Consider the following 15,172-nt stretch of genomic DNA (forward strand, 5'->3'; position numbering starts at 1 on the left):
GACTCAGAATAGTCCCCCCAACAACCTCCAGAAGGAATTTCCGAGGTGCATGCAAGTTGCATAATAATCCCCTTCTTACCCACCGTGTTGCCTTCGCTTCTCGCTCGGTTTTCTTCAGCCTTCGATTGGAATGGGTGGTCAAAAGTCAAACGTCAAAAGACTTGGCGCGTTTGTTTTTTTGATGGCGCTTGCTAATTATTTAGATTTTTCGGGATTATTTTTCAAGTGAGTGACTAACTAATGTGCAAAAGAACATGTTGCCGGTAGTTGGAAGCAATTTTATATCTCAAGCGCTATGAAAACGTTAGCGCAAGTGAAAAGATATTGATGACGACTTTTGTTAAGCAGTTAACCTCTCATCGTGCGTGTGGATGTGTGTGCCACCAAAATGATGAGAAATGGTCTTGCAAAATAGAAATCATGATCAAAATTGCATTAAATTTGATCTTTTTGGCTAGTAAATGGCATAAATTTGCGTGCTTACTCGAGGCGGTGCCGTTGCTGGTAAGTTTATAGCCTAAATAGTATTTTTGGAGCTTTAATCGAGCATCAAACTCTCCATATGACGAAGATAGGTGTTTGATTAGAAAGGGTATATTTCCCCTATTACATCGATTCTTCACCAGAGAGACAGGACTTGGAAGAGGGGTTCTAGGTGCAAATGACGGAGGCGGCCAGATCGCCATCATAAACCATTTTGGCGATTGTCCACGGTCCGTACAAAGAGGTTCTTTAGTTTGCACAACCTGCTCAAAAGTGCCATGGACTATGTGATACTTTGGCTACATCCCAGCTTAAACTCTCGCCACTTCAAAATCAACATCAACTGATCCGTTTATATTCAATTTCGCGTCTACACAATCAACAAAAGCCCCCTTCCACTCTACTTACCAAGTTTAGAGAAATAGTCCGATATTTTCCTGCTTCCCCTCCCTTCCGAGCCACTCTCCCCCGTCGAGCTCCTCTTTCTCGCCTCCACCGGCGGCGTCCCTTCCACAAACTCCCCAACCTCCTCCTCGTACTGAATCTGGCTACTCCCCTCAACGGTCCGCTCCTCCTCCTCCTCCTCCTCCGCGGCCGGTTTCACCACATCCTCTTCCGCCTCGATCTGGATGCGAACCTCGCTGCCGCTTTCGGTCGTTTCGTCGACCTCGTTTCCATTGACCGAACAAGGCGACGTGGACGGGCAGAGCTTTTTGGCGGGTCCCGGACCGACCGAGTAGTAACTTCGATCCAGCTCGGCAATCAGCGACATTCGGCCGGATTTTTTTGGGGAGGGCGTCGCGGTTGACGTTGAGGGTTGCTGTCCTGCTGCCTCGGGGTCGTTGTCGTTGTCGACCAGGTCGCGCATCAGCGAGGCTAGACTCTCGTCGTCGGGGTCGTTGGTGAGGGATTGTGGGTGTGGTTCGGGGGATTTTTCCTTGTGCTTTGGGCTTTTCAGGTTGAAGCAGGATATTTTGCTCCGGCGGTCGTAGTAATCTTGGTAGAAGTAAGGGTAGAGCTTGTTCGGGGGGAGGCCATGCTTGCGGAAGTCCTTGAGGGAGCGCCAGATTTCACCTGGAAGGGGGAGAAACGCTTTAGGACTTTGAATCTAGCAAGAATCGAAAAGACTTACTGATTTTAACCTTGTTGTCCACCAGGAACGTGTACATCCCGTAAACCTGATCTCTCAGCTCGCGATCCCCGAAGGTATAGTAAACCAGCGGTCGATTCAGCACGCAGCAAACCATCAGCTGCAGCAGCGCCTTCAACCTCGCATCTCCTCCAAACGCCCCGCAGCCCCAATTCCCCGTAGCCACGCCCGGCGCCGGCGTCTTCAACGGATGCCCAAACCCCACCCAAGCCTTGTTCAACTCCCGCAGCATCAACTCCTCCCGGTACTGGTGGCTGCTCTGCACAAACTGCAACGCGTCAATCGCCACAATGTAGCACTCGCGCCGTCCACTAACATCCCGCGGAGTCTCATCCTCAAAGTTCCCGGCAAACTGAAAGCTGGACGCGTACCCGCTGTACTCGCTAAACTGCTCCGTGCCCAGCATCAGCAGTGCCTCTTGCGGTTTTAGCGCCTCCGTGAACAGCTTGCTCACCAGCAGCTCCGGATTGATGACGAACCGGATCTCCTCCTGGACGCAACCGTGGCCGAGGACGCCCCCGCCGAGGTACTTGTTGGCGAAGTCGACCTTGAAGGGAGAAACAACAGTTATCGGCAGCCTAGTTGTGGTTGAAATGTGGTCCGAAAAGACTACTAGACAAACACAGCCCAACTACGGACTTCAACGCTATACTCAATAAAACAGTATGCGTCCAAATTCTGCTTTTATTTAGGTTATGATTACAGAGAGTGTAATGAATTCAGTTCAGTTACATTTTCTCCTTCTACGAGGAAAAATCTGTGACAATACGGTCCCCTCTTCAGTCTCATACCCTTTTTTGTTCGCGAAGGTACGACTTACTGCCTCTACTTCCTCCAGGCTGTTCAACGGAAATGTTCTTTGAGCCGGAACATCCTTAAGATTGTGCGAACTTCCATGACATGAGTTCGAACATGCGTCATGATTTCGCGTTGAACTGTAAAAATCAGCGTGTGAATTCGCGCTGAACAAGTTTCTGCATAAAGTTATTCAATTTCCTCCTTGGCAGCGAACACGTTTGGACAAGTTCAATGAGACGTCGCCCGGAAAGCTCACCTCAGACTGCCGCGATCAAAGTGACAGCTGTCAGAATGGAGAGCATTCTATCGGGAGCAACAGTTGAAAAGGGCGCACTAGCATTTTGACAGCTTAACAGCTTTAACAAAACCTTCCGTATATCTAAAGGAAGCTGATACCTCATTTACACGGGCGAATTATAGCCGGTTATAATCGTTTTTAAAACCGCAACTGTCAAACTTGTATGAGTTATAACCTTATTTACATTTTAAAAATCGGCTATAACTCGCCCATGCGAATGGAGTAGGGGAAGGTGGGGCAAGACGACCATATGGGGCAAGAGGAACAATCGCTCGTAAGGCCGTAATTTTTACAATTTTGATTATTTCCAGTATGAGGAATTGTTGCTAGCAATGCAATTAGCTGATTCTACTACCACATAACCGCCAAAACGACGTAAAAGCCACGGGGCATAAGATTGAATGAAGTTTTTTCAAAACCTTTGTTTCCTTATAATATTTGGAAAGTACAAAATAAGGCTTAGGGTTCGTTTTACGGCTGATATTATCAAAATGCTATTTTTCCTAGATCAGTAGTGTCCCTACCAATGACTTGCACGTATTATAAAGTATGATTTATGTTTTGGTTATTTTTGTAGAGAGCTTTTAAAAAATCTTGTTTAGGTGGGGCAAGTGTACCATATGGATTTTTAGTATGGAAAAAAATACGAATTGCTGCAGCAACATATTTTATTGTGAAAAAATACATAACAGTTCTTAAAAACTGATAAACAATTGTTTAAAAAATTGCCCATACACGATTTAATAATATCATGAAAATTTACTATTTATCATCTAAGTAATATTTTTTTTTTCGTAAAAACGGTCAAATTTTTAGTAAAATATTATTTTTTAATCTAAAAATGAAAGAAACGTTTCAAATACATCCTAATCTGATGTATCTAAGTGATAATAGTACAATTCTCGGATTAGTTTTCAAAAGGACGTAAGAGCCATTGGTAAATAAAGCTCTTTTTCATCGGTATTCGACCTACTTACGAAAAACCAATTACAAAAATGCTTGAGATTGTTCATCTACACGTCCTACAAGTGCCCTGAACTAAACAAAAATGCAATTTTGTATCAATTTGGAGAAAACCCGGAAATAAAGTCAGAGGTCAAGGTGGCTCTTACGGCTTTTTGAAAACTCATACGAGAATTGTTAGTAAATTAGCATGTTTTTTCATGCATTGTTCCTCTTGCCCCAACGGGTTGTTCGTCTTGCCCCACTAGTTGAGTAGAACGTACGAAAAATCAAAAAAATTGAAATCAATTTTTTACATTAAAAAACAGAATTTTTTTAAACCTTGTTCTATCAAAGACTCAGTCAAGACCTGGAATAAGATGATTCTAAAAAATCCGACTGATTTTTTAACGTTTTTAATGGGTTATAACGAGCATTTCCGTAGCTTGTTACACTTGCACCACTTTCCCCTATGAGGAGGCTCTTCGAGTTTTGTGAAAAAGCTAAAGTAAGCCAGCATTCAACAAAAACTATTGTTTTAAAATAATTTTAATAACTTTTTTAAATTAAAATTTTTTATGTGCTGAAATTCTTCAAATCTCTTTTTTGTTTTTAAAGAACGGTATGCAGATCGGAAGGAACGCGGTCAAGAAATGTTGCGTGTTCTTTTTGTAACCCCCCCAAGAAAAGTTGACAGTTCGGTATGAGCGCGTTTGACGGTGTGCGCGCTTGAGGTTCTTTGGGGGGAAAATACAAAAGATCAAAAATATTCAAAAGTTTAAATTAAATAGATTAAAAATGTTTATTTAAAATTTTTAAACAACAATTATTAATTATAAACAAAATTGAGAAATCAAAATTGAAAATTTCTTCAAAAAATCAGAAAATTAGAAATTTATAAATTCTACAACAAGACAAACTAAAATTATAAAATTATGAATTAAATAATAATGAAAAAATGAAATTAAGAACTTAGGATGTTAAGAAATTAGGAAATTTGGTAATTAGGAAATTCGCAATTCGCAATTTTCAGTGTAAGAACGGACCTTGACCGATCTTATGCACCAGGTTCCCGACGAACACGCACTGCCCTTACACCTACATCTCACCCTTGCTCTGAGTCAGTACGAGCAGCACGCTAGAACACGCTTTGAGTGTTCGTGCCAGGCATGCACACCTTCTTTTCCAGTTACGCATTTTAACTCGGCCGGGGGTGGTACATTACGTAGGGTTTGATGTAAGTATAAGCGCCTATCCATTCAAAGTGTGCCTATCAATTTTCGTTAAAGTAAAAACTGTTTTATTTTTAGTTTGAATTCAAAAACTAGTTGTTATTTTACTGTGTATTGTTTTCTCCTGAAATATTCCCTAATGTTAAGTCGTGTTTATCTGTTGCTATTTCTTTTGTCGCGGTGTTTTGTTACAATTTTTGGTCCTAAGCATGTTATAAAAGTTTACCAAAAGTACAATAGTAATATTTGTGTTAATCCTTTAATCATTCCATAAATTGAGTAAGGGCTCCAACCTTGCTTAAGAAAAAGGTGAAGTTTCAAAACAATGGACAGTGAAGGAAATATACTATTAAAGAATCAAAAGTAAAAGAAAGATAGTAATTTATGAAGTAGATAAAGAAATTAACAATAGTTAATAAAAAGAGGTAACAAACAAGCTTAGATTGTATTGAGGGCAATTTATAGGGAGGATGAGAAATTATTCAAATAGATAAATAAAGAAAAGGCACATGATAAACAAAATTGACATCGCTGCCAAATTAAGGGAAAGCAGACAGTTTGTTACAGCAGCATCAATTGGTAAAATAGAGTGGAAAAGCGTTGAGAAATAAGAGAATCAAATAAGTAAAATCGAAATCAAACGGAGGATAGTAAGCAGAAGCCGTTTTAGAAAATCAGTGAAACAAAATAAACAGAAGATAGCTGTTAGCTGAAATGGAAAGAAGAGAAACCCCGTTCTGCGATGCTCAGGTACATCCACAGCAGTTGACTCAACATACTGCGAATCAAAACAATACCGTCTACAATCACAAATTACTTCCCTTTCCCACATTGACGCGCCCCTTTCTTCTAGCCGTCTCTACTCTGACCCTCGCTGGTCAAAGGTTTACGAGTCGTTTCCACAGGCCACCAGCTAGGTTACACCTTGTCATCATGATGACTAAACCAAGCCAACGTGGAGGTAAGAAAATAGGACACTTGCAAGGAACCAGAGCCATGCTGTTTTGTCCAAACAGCACTACGGATGTAGTTGGGCTCCTTCCGGGATGTTCCTCGCCTAGGTGTGTCAACCGACGAGTATCATCAGTATCATGCACCCTTGGCCTGCAATTTGGTAATTAGGAAATTAGAAAATTAATAAATTTGGAAGCTAGGAAATTAGGAAATTACACAATTATGAAATAATGAAACAAAGAAGTTAGGAAATTTGGATGTAAGGAAATTGAGAAATTGAGGTAATTAGAAAATTAGGAAATTAGGAAAAAATGTAATAATGAATTAAAGAAATTAGGAAATAAGGAAATTAGGAAATTTGAAAATTAGGATATTAGGATAATAGGATATCAGAAATTTAGGAAATTAGGAAGATAGGAAATATGGTAAAAAAGAAATTTGGTTATAAGGAAATAAGGAAATTTGCGAATAAATAAATTAGGAAAATTAGGAAATTTGGAAATCAGAAAATTTGGAAATAAGAAAGTAAGAAAATTAGGAAATTAGGAAGTTAGGAAATTTGGAAAATAGAAAATTATAAAATAAGGCTGGTACAAATGTTTAAAAGTTTTTCTTAAATTCTTAAATTCTAAAAGTCTTGAATTCTTAAATTCTTAAATTCTAAAATTCTTAAATTCTTAAATTCTTAAATTCTGAAATTCTTAAATTCTTAAATTCTTAAATTCTTAAATTCTTAAATTCTTAAATTCTGAAATTCTGAAATTCTGAAATTCTGAAATTCTGAAATTCTGAAATTCTGAAATTCTGAAATTCTGAAATTCTGAAATTCTGAAATTCTGAAATTCTGAAATTCTGAAATTCTGAAATTCTGAAATTCTGAAATTCTGAAATTCTGAAATTCTGAAATTCTGAAATTCTGAAATTCTGAAATTCTGAAATTCTGAAATTCTGAAATTCTGAAATTCTGAAATTCTGAAATTCTGAAATTCTGAAATTCTGAAATTCTGAAATTCTTAAATTCTTAAATTCTTAAATTCTTAAATTCTTAAATTCTTAAATTCTTAAATTCTTAAATTCTTAAATTCTTAAATTCTTAAATTCTTAAATTCTTAAATTCTTAAATTCTTAAATTCTTAAATTCTTAAATTCTTAAATTCTTAAATTCTTAAATTCTTAAATTCTTAAATTCTTAAATTCTTAAATTCTTAAATTCTTAAATTCTTAAATTCTTAAATTCTTAAATTCTTAAATTCTTAAATTCTTAAATTCTTAAATTCTTAAATTCTTAAATTCTTAAATTCTTAAATTCTTAAATTCTTAAATTCTTAAATTCTTAAATTCTTAAATTCTTAAATTCTTAAATTCTTAAATTCTTAAATTCTTAAATTCTTAAATTCTTAAATTCTTAAATTCTTAAATTCTTAAATTCTTAAATTCTTAAATTCTTAAATTCTTAAATTCTTAAATTCTTAAATTCCTAAATTCTTAAATTCTTAAATTCTTAAATTATTAAATTCTTAAATTCTTAAATTCTTAAATTCTTAAATTCTTAAATTCTTAAATTCTTAAATTCTTAAATTCTTAAATTCTTAAATTCTTAAATTCTTAAATTCTTAAATTCTTAAATTCTTAAATTCTTAAATTCTTAAATTCTTAAATTCTTAAATTCTTAAATTCTTAAATTCTTAAATTCTTAAATTCTTAAATTCTTAAATTCTTAAATTCTTAAATTCTTAAATTCTTAAATTCTTAAATTCTTAAATTCTTAAATTCTTAAATTCTTAAATTCTTAAATTCTTAAATTCTTAAATTCTTAAATTCTTAAATTCTTAAATTCTTAAATTCTTAAATTCTTAAATTCTTAAATTCTTAAATTCTTAAATTCTTAAATTCTTAAATTCTTAAATTCTTAAATTCTTAAATTCTTAAATTCTTAAATTCTTAAATTCTTAAATTTTATGTTTTTAAATTTCTATTTTTTTTTGTTTTTCGTTATTTATAAATTCTTAAATTTTCAAATTTCTGAACTCCACATTTTTAATTCTGGAATTTTGAGTTTTTTTTTGAATTTTTGAATGTTAGAATTTCGGGTTTTTCGTAAAGATGTGTTTTAGAATTTCTATATTTCAGATTTTTTAAACTTTTGAAATTTTGACTTGTAATTTCTGAAAAAAAGAAATTGTTAAAATATTAGAAAATTTTTATAATTATAAAACTTATGATATTTTTTATATTTGAAACATTTCTGTTAAAACTTTTCGAAAGGGCGAAACCTTCAGATGTAAACAAACTGAGTTTTCATCAGAATCATGCAAAGCGGACAAAACTGTTTATGAAACACCCTCCAAAATTTCAAAACTCTGAAACTACGTAGTCTACGGGCGATACTTTTGTTTTGGTTGGGTGGGTGGCGAATACGGTGGGGCGAAAATGTAGGCACGCTCTTCAAAAGAGCGTGATTTCTTTTTCTCAATTTTTAATAGCAAAAGTACCTTGATTAATTTCAAATTGCACTGTATGATGAAATTATTGCTATTTACTATTACGTTTTGACAAAATTGATGGTTTTCATGCATTTTAGTGGAAATAGGAATTGATCGAAATTGCAAAATATTGAATGTTGATTTTCCCGGAACGGCAGGATTGTAGGTTTTGCCCTTTTAAAATGTTGTTACTGATTTAGTGTTTTAAAATCTTTTTTTTTTTAAATATTAGCATTTTTTTAAATTATTCAAATATGTAATAAAATTCTTGATAAGCTTACAAGGTTCCTGAAAGTATAATTTTGATGTTCTGGCTTTAAAAGAATTCAGAAATACAATATTACACGAATAACACAAACAAATATTTAAGAACACTGAAATTCTTGATTCCGTGGTCAAATGGATTGCACTAAGGAATGCAAATTAAGCCGTGAAGAAGCCCTGGACTACGTCAAAAGAAAACTGTGCAATTTAAAGAGAGCATTGAAATCTACTTTTATAATTACAACTAATGAGTAGATAAAGTTAGTTTCTTTGAAATGATAACTTTCTCTTCAATAATCACCACTTGAACTCTGGAAAACAGCATTCTACCCTACCAACGTTATAAGAACAAGCACAAAACTGTCAATACCATCAATTCAATTTATTTGGACAAACAGCTACAAAAGACAACTCACCTGCAACAACCCGCGACCCTGGTCCTCAATCGTTCCCTCGGAGCTTATATGAACAGGCACCACTTCACGCACAACCGTCGCCTCACACCGGGCCCACTCGGGAAACTGCTTCGGATGGACGTACCTCCGCTGGAACGTGACCACCCCGGTCGGCATGCGGGCACAAACGCGCCGGAAGTAGTTGCACAAGCATTTTATCTTCTCCAGCACCGACTGTCCGCTGGACTGAAACAGCCGGTTGAAGTTGATGTCCGGAAAGAGGCTGTACTCGGACTTTTTCTTCTGCGTGTTCCGCCGGGGGAAGGTGCACAGGAAGGCGTTCGCCAGCAAGCTGGCCACCTGCTGCTGGGAGAGCGAAATGGACTTGTTGGAGCCTTGTTTAAGGAGGGGAATCGCTCCCGGCACAAGTTCCGGCAGTGCCAATGCCAGCCGGATCAGCTTGGGCAGCGTGTACTTGAAGAACCCGGCACTTTCCGGCTCGTCCAGCTCCTCCTCGAACAGTTTGTGCAGCGATTTAAACTTCCAGCTGGTCGCGTACTTTGTGTTGTACGACAAAATCGCCCTCTCCAACTCCCGGCTGTCGCGAATCGGCTGCAGCAGCGCATTCTGGACCAGTTCCCACCGACTCTCCAACGTGCTACTTCCGTCCTCCTGCTCCACCGGGTACTGACTCCGGTGCGAGCAGGGCAGTCGCACGTGGTTCGCGTCCCACTTGGAGTAGGAGCGCCGCGGCGCCGGAGGTTGCGTGTCGTCCGGATCCCACGGCAAATTGTACAGCACGGTGTGGTCGTCGGAGGGTCGCACCTCCGGGAAGTGCCGCAGCTCGAACCGGTCCAGCCCACGGTAGACGATGTCCATCGGAACGCCGCGCCACGGCCGGTGGTCAACACCGTCCGGATCGAGCGGTGAGTCATCTGCGAGGTGCGTAAATCCGTTTAGTATAAACTTTGCATTTTGTAACTTGAACCATACCTGCTGCACTCATTATATTCCAGATAAACTCCGTAAAACAGAAGCAGTTATTCGTGTAAAATCCTGATAAAATATTTTCGACGTTTCACGCAAAACTCGGTCCAAAACAAACGGCTGTCAGTTGGTGGCACCGGCAAAACATTTCAGACCAGTGATGCCAATTCGGCAGTTTTGGCAAACACTTTGTCGCCACCTGGTGGAGGGAAGCGTACGATAACGTGGAATTGAAATGCGCCTTCAAGTATGCAACCGAGACGTTCAGTTGACATGCCGATTTCATTAGTGAGCAATTCCAGCCCAAAACAGGAATTTTTTAGGTACTTTTTTCTCGACCCTCTCCGATTTTAATAGTCAGTACCCGGTGCCTGCAATCCCCGTTACAGTTCATATGGAATTCCAATAAGAATGTAACAGAAAAATCAGGCTTCGGGTCCAGACTGTTAATGAAACTTTGTAGACATGTTATCCTACGCTTATATAAGCCATTTTTGTGTATATGGAGCCAGTTACACTCGATAATGACATTTGAAAAGGGCGTAAGTGTTTTCAATATTTTTGTATTTCGTAATTTAAATATTGCTGTATCTCAAAGCCGTTGCATCGTATCAAAAAGTGGTCAAAGACAAACTTGTAGGAAATTTGACGGGCTTTCCAAAAAAATACACTAAAATACAAAAATACTCCACTTTTATGAGATTTTTTGATTTTTAAGTTTAAAAGTCACATTCGTTTTTTTTTCGTTCAAAATTTTTGTGAAAATAGTCTAAGATGTTACAAAAAGGCTCACGAAAAATGCAGGATGGAGCAACTCACCCAAAAAAATACAAAAATCATTTACTGAAACTAATTTTTTTTTTCAAAAGTACTCAAAACATCAAAATTTTCAAAAACCAAACACGAGAGTCGATTCTCCAGACAATTTTACATAAAAGTCTCCATATTGACCATTGTCCTAAGTCCAATCCTTGTGAAGTTACAGCGGTTTTAAAAATAAAAATGTTGAAAAAATAGGGTTTTTGATGGTATTTGGCAATTTCTATATGACTGACTTGATTTTTCAGTCTCGAAAATATTTTTACCGGATAGCTCGTCCAATTTCCCATAAGTTTGTCTTTGACCACATTTCAATTGGATGTATGGGCTTACAGATATAAGCTAATTACATTGCTCATAACTGAAAACATAATATTTTTCAGTGTAGTACACAGCTAAAAAAGTAGTAATCCAGCTGCGTGTAAAAGGCCTGAGTGTAAAATAAATATTGCATTATTTTATGCAATTTTATGTGATTTTACATCCTGAAATATGTAGCCCATCAGTATGGGAAACCAACTTGACCGAAATGTCAAGCTAATATATGCGTTTGGTCTGATGGCCGAGTGGGCTAAGGCGCCAGTCCTTACTGTTGGTGCTGGGTTTGAATCCCGTCGGTAGCAACTTTTTGTTTGTGTTTGCAAAAAATGTACATGCAGTGTGTAATATTAAATGTTTATTTTGACGAAGGTGATGTGCATAATTTTGCATGCGATTTTACCATCGGATTTTTTGCTGTGTATAGTAACCTGGATAGTAAATTAGCTTATATCTGTAAGCCCATATGTCCAATTGAAATGTGGTCAAAGACAAACTTATGGGTAATTGGAGGAGCTTTTTGGTAAACATATTTTTGAGACTTAAAAACTTTCAAATTTGACTTTTAAAATCTCATAAAAGTGGATTTTTTTTTCTTTCAGTGTATTTTTTTCGGAAAGCCCGTCAAATTTCCTACAAGTTTGCCTTTGACCACTTTTTGATACGATGCAACGGTTTCAAGATACAGCAATATTTAAATTACGAAATACAAAAATATTTAAAACACTTACGCCCTTCTCAAATGTCATTATCGAGGTAACTGGCTCCATATACACAAAAATGGCTTATTTAAGCGTAGGATAACATGTCTAGCTACAAAGTTTCATCGAAATCGGAGAGGGTCGAGAAAAAAGTAACTAAAAAATTCATGTTTTGGGCTGGAATTGCTTTGAAATTATTTTTTTTAATATTATGGAAATTTTGTAAATTTTGTAAATTTTGTAAGTTTTGTAAATTTTGTAAATTTTGTAAATTTTGTAAATTTTGTAAATTTTGTAAATTTTGTAAATTTTGTAAATTTTGTAAATTTTGTAAATTTTGTAAATTTTGTAAATTTTGTAAATTTTGTAAATTTTGTAAATTTTGTAAATTTTGTAAATTTTGTAAATTTTGTAAATTTTGTAAATTTTGTAAATTTTGTAAATTTTGTAAATTTTGTAAATTTTGTAAATTTTGTAAATTTTGTAAATTTTGTAAATTTTGTAAATTTTGTAAATTTTGTAAATTTTGTAAATTTTGTAAATTTTGTAAATTTTGTAAATTTTGTAAATTTTATAATAATAAAGTGAAGTATCAGCACTTTTCGTCTTCCATCCTAAACAGTTGAAGTGCACTTTTTTTTTATTGCTGTACTGCGTATTTCTTTCTAAAATCAGACATCATTTAGAGTTCTCATTATACTTTTCCTTTTTATTTTCAATAAATATAACATTTATTACAACAAGAATTAAGAAGATTTTTTGTTTCACACAATTTAATATAGTTTCTGCAGTTGTTTTTTTTTCTTTATCATCTTCACATTTTTTTTTGTGTTAGTCAAATTGGTTAGCGGTATCAATTTTGAAAACATACACTCTTGCTGCTCCCTCTTCCTCTTCGTGTTTCCCTCTTTTTTTTTTATTTTCGCTAAATTCCGTTTGAGTGGATGTGCTGCTTTAAATTTACCACTTTTGTTTGCTTTTTTTCCATGTTAGTTATTCGAATATTCGGAAACTAGATCTTTTTTTGTTTGTTTTTCCTTTTTTGCTTGTCTGGACACATTTATAATCTCACAAGAAAAAAAACAATGAAATTAAAACAGCTGATCGGAATTGAATTATTCTTGTTTGTTACTATTTTAGTATCTTTTTCTTGTTTTGTTTTCCTCCTCTCTTTACTCACTTCAGTTGTTCTCCCCTTTTCATTTTCTATCTTGTTAAGTTTGCTTTTCCCTCTCTGTCTCTCGTTCCCTCGACTAGTTCTTCTTTTCCTTACTTTTCCCGGCTTGCTTTTTTCTTCTTCTTCTTCGGTGATTGCTTAAAAGTTGTAAAAATACTTGTATCAAAAAATATTATTGTTTTATTGTTTATTTCAATGTAAACTGTATGAGTCTGCGTGTGTCAGTGTGGCGTTTGTTTGTGTTTCTGTGTGTGTTGGTAGTCTTTCGAGTAAGAGCAGTTTTAAGGGGGGCAGGGGGAATAAAACGTAGAAAGTGGTGGTGGGAGGGGAAGAACTAACGAAACGATTTTTTTCTCTTCTCTTCCGTCAGCTTTGTTCTCTCATTCTTACGCTCGCTCGCTCTCGCTCTCTTTCTCTTCCTTCAGGTAACATCGCCCATTTTGTTTCGTTTCGTTTTTCATTGCTTTGTTTGTGTGTGTGTGTGTTTTGCTTCGCTTTGCAAGACAAATATAACCTCTCTTAAAACAATTAATTTTTTTCTTGCTTGTTTGCACTATTTCAACTTAAGCTAAAGTTATGTTTGTTTGTTTGTTTGTTTTTCTGTGTGTGTGTTTTTTGTGGAAGTTGTTGGTATTTCTGTCTCTTTTACGCAGTTTTGGATGTTGGTTGTGTGTGGAAATGTGTTTTTTTTTTCACGGAAATAAAAGTTGTTATCACTTTGTTTGGTTGCTTGGTTTGCTTGTTTGTCTGTGTGTTTTGTTTGTTTATGTGTTTGCAACTCGTCCACTTTCGTTTGTTTCCTTCATGTAAAAATAGTTTGTTTTGTTTTTAATATTTCACTATTTGGTACGGTTTTCTTGTTCATCTATTTTTATTGGCAGGCATTTTTCGTTTTTTTTACTTATTTCTCCGTTTAATTGAAGGTAACTTAAAAGTTTAGTTGAGTTTTTGCTTTAGCTGGCTCGTTGCTTAATGGTTGAGTTTTATGTTTTCTTTTTTCTTTTGTTTGCGCTTTATTAAGGAGAACCGATCCAAGCTGGTTTGTTTTGGTAACTGAGTTTCCTTTTTTGTGTCATTTTTGCGTGGGAGGGGATTTCGAGTGTTTTTCATCAATTTTTACACCTCTCTTCATTTGTTTTGTTTGTGTGTGTCTGTGATTTTCTTTGTTGTAGTGAATTGATTCTTTTGTTTATAGATTGGACACCAAAAGCTGCAATAATGCGTTTCACAATGTGAGTGTGTGAGTGAGAGTGTATGTGTGTTTGTGTTTTTGTTAAAATTTACCTAAACTGCTTGTTCCGCGCGCACTCACACATTCTGTGAATCTTCTAAAATTACTATAAATACTTTCTTACCGAATTTTTTTCTTGTTTTGTTTTAATTTAATACATATTGCATTCCTCTGCTCGGGCGTGCTTCACCGTTTTGAATTAGAATTAAAATATATATTCTTTTTGTATTCTGCGTTATTTTTTCCTTCGTCGTCATTTGATGAAATATAAAATGTACATAAATTTTAATTGAATGGTAACACATGTTGGGCGGAAAATATAAAATAGTTTTGACATGATTTATTTTTACTTTTTTCCTCTTTCCTCCATTTTCTCTTTTACATTATTCTTCTCTAATTTGTGATGAAACCGTCAATCGATCTTGCTAGAAAAGTGTTCCACTTTATGCTTCTATGTGTTAGTTTAGAGTGTTTTTCTTTAGACTTTCGAATTTAGCGTGTACGTGTGTGGGCGTGTCCTACCCGATTTGCTTTCAAATGTCATCTCTCAATTCTCTCTCTCTTTTCGAGTGGCGTGTAAAATATCTCTTAGCATTTTTCCAGCTTTTGTGTGTGTGAGTGTTTTTTTTTTTTGTTATAAATCAGTCTCCAGTGGCCGCTTTCCGACTACTAAACCTACTTTTTTCGTTCCGCTTTTGTTTTTTATCACAATCAATCGGTAATTTTTATTTACTCTCTTATCACTCTCCTTCCGAATTCTCCCATTTCTGCTACCTCTCGCTCTCTGATTCGCTTCGCTTATGTCATTGAGTGTTTGTTTTCTCTCCCTCTCTCTCTCTCATTTGCATTTATAAATCTGATTTTTACTCTCAATAGTGCTATAATATGATTTTTTTGTTTTATTGTATATCAATGTTTCACCGTTATTAAGTAAGTCACA

At 35.7% G+C, this 15,172-nt stretch overlaps 1 protein-coding gene across 1 annotated transcript; it reads right to left on the reverse strand.

Moving 5' to 3' along the window:
* Nucleotides 1-809: 809 nt before the first annotated feature.
* Nucleotides 810-10,133, reverse strand: LOC120419613 (poly(ADP-ribose) glycohydrolase-like). The gene is made up of 4 exons (XM_039582352.2): nt 9,993-10,133; nt 9,021-9,934; nt 1,616-2,180; nt 810-1,557 (listed from the first exon to the last, which is right to left on the reverse strand). Exons 1-4 carry the CDS (start codon nt 10,003-10,005, stop codon nt 884-886), a joined length of 2,166 nt encoding a protein of 721 aa, XP_039438286.1. The 5' UTR covers nt 10,006-10,133; the 3' UTR covers nt 810-883.
* Nucleotides 10,134-15,172: the final 5,039 nt, after the last annotated feature.

The sequence above is a fragment of the Culex pipiens genome, chromosome 1, assembly GCF_016801865.2.
Source record: "Culex pipiens pallens isolate TS chromosome 1, TS_CPP_V2, whole genome shotgun sequence".
NCBI classification, from domain to species: Eukaryota; Metazoa; Arthropoda; class Insecta; order Diptera; family Culicidae; genus Culex; species Culex pipiens.

Bases quoted from the DNA above. Each gene is read 5' to 3' on its own strand.
- LOC120419613 (XM_039582352.2), bottom strand. The intron at 2,181-9,020 runs GTGAGTTGTCTT...TCTCCCTTCAAG, and splicing joins AGGGTCGCGGGTTGTTGCAG to GTCGACTTCGCCAACAAGTA. The intron at 1,558-1,615 runs GTAAGTCTTTTC...TCCCCCTTCCAG, and splicing joins GGACAACAAGGTTAAAATCA to GTGAAATCTGGCGCTCCCTC.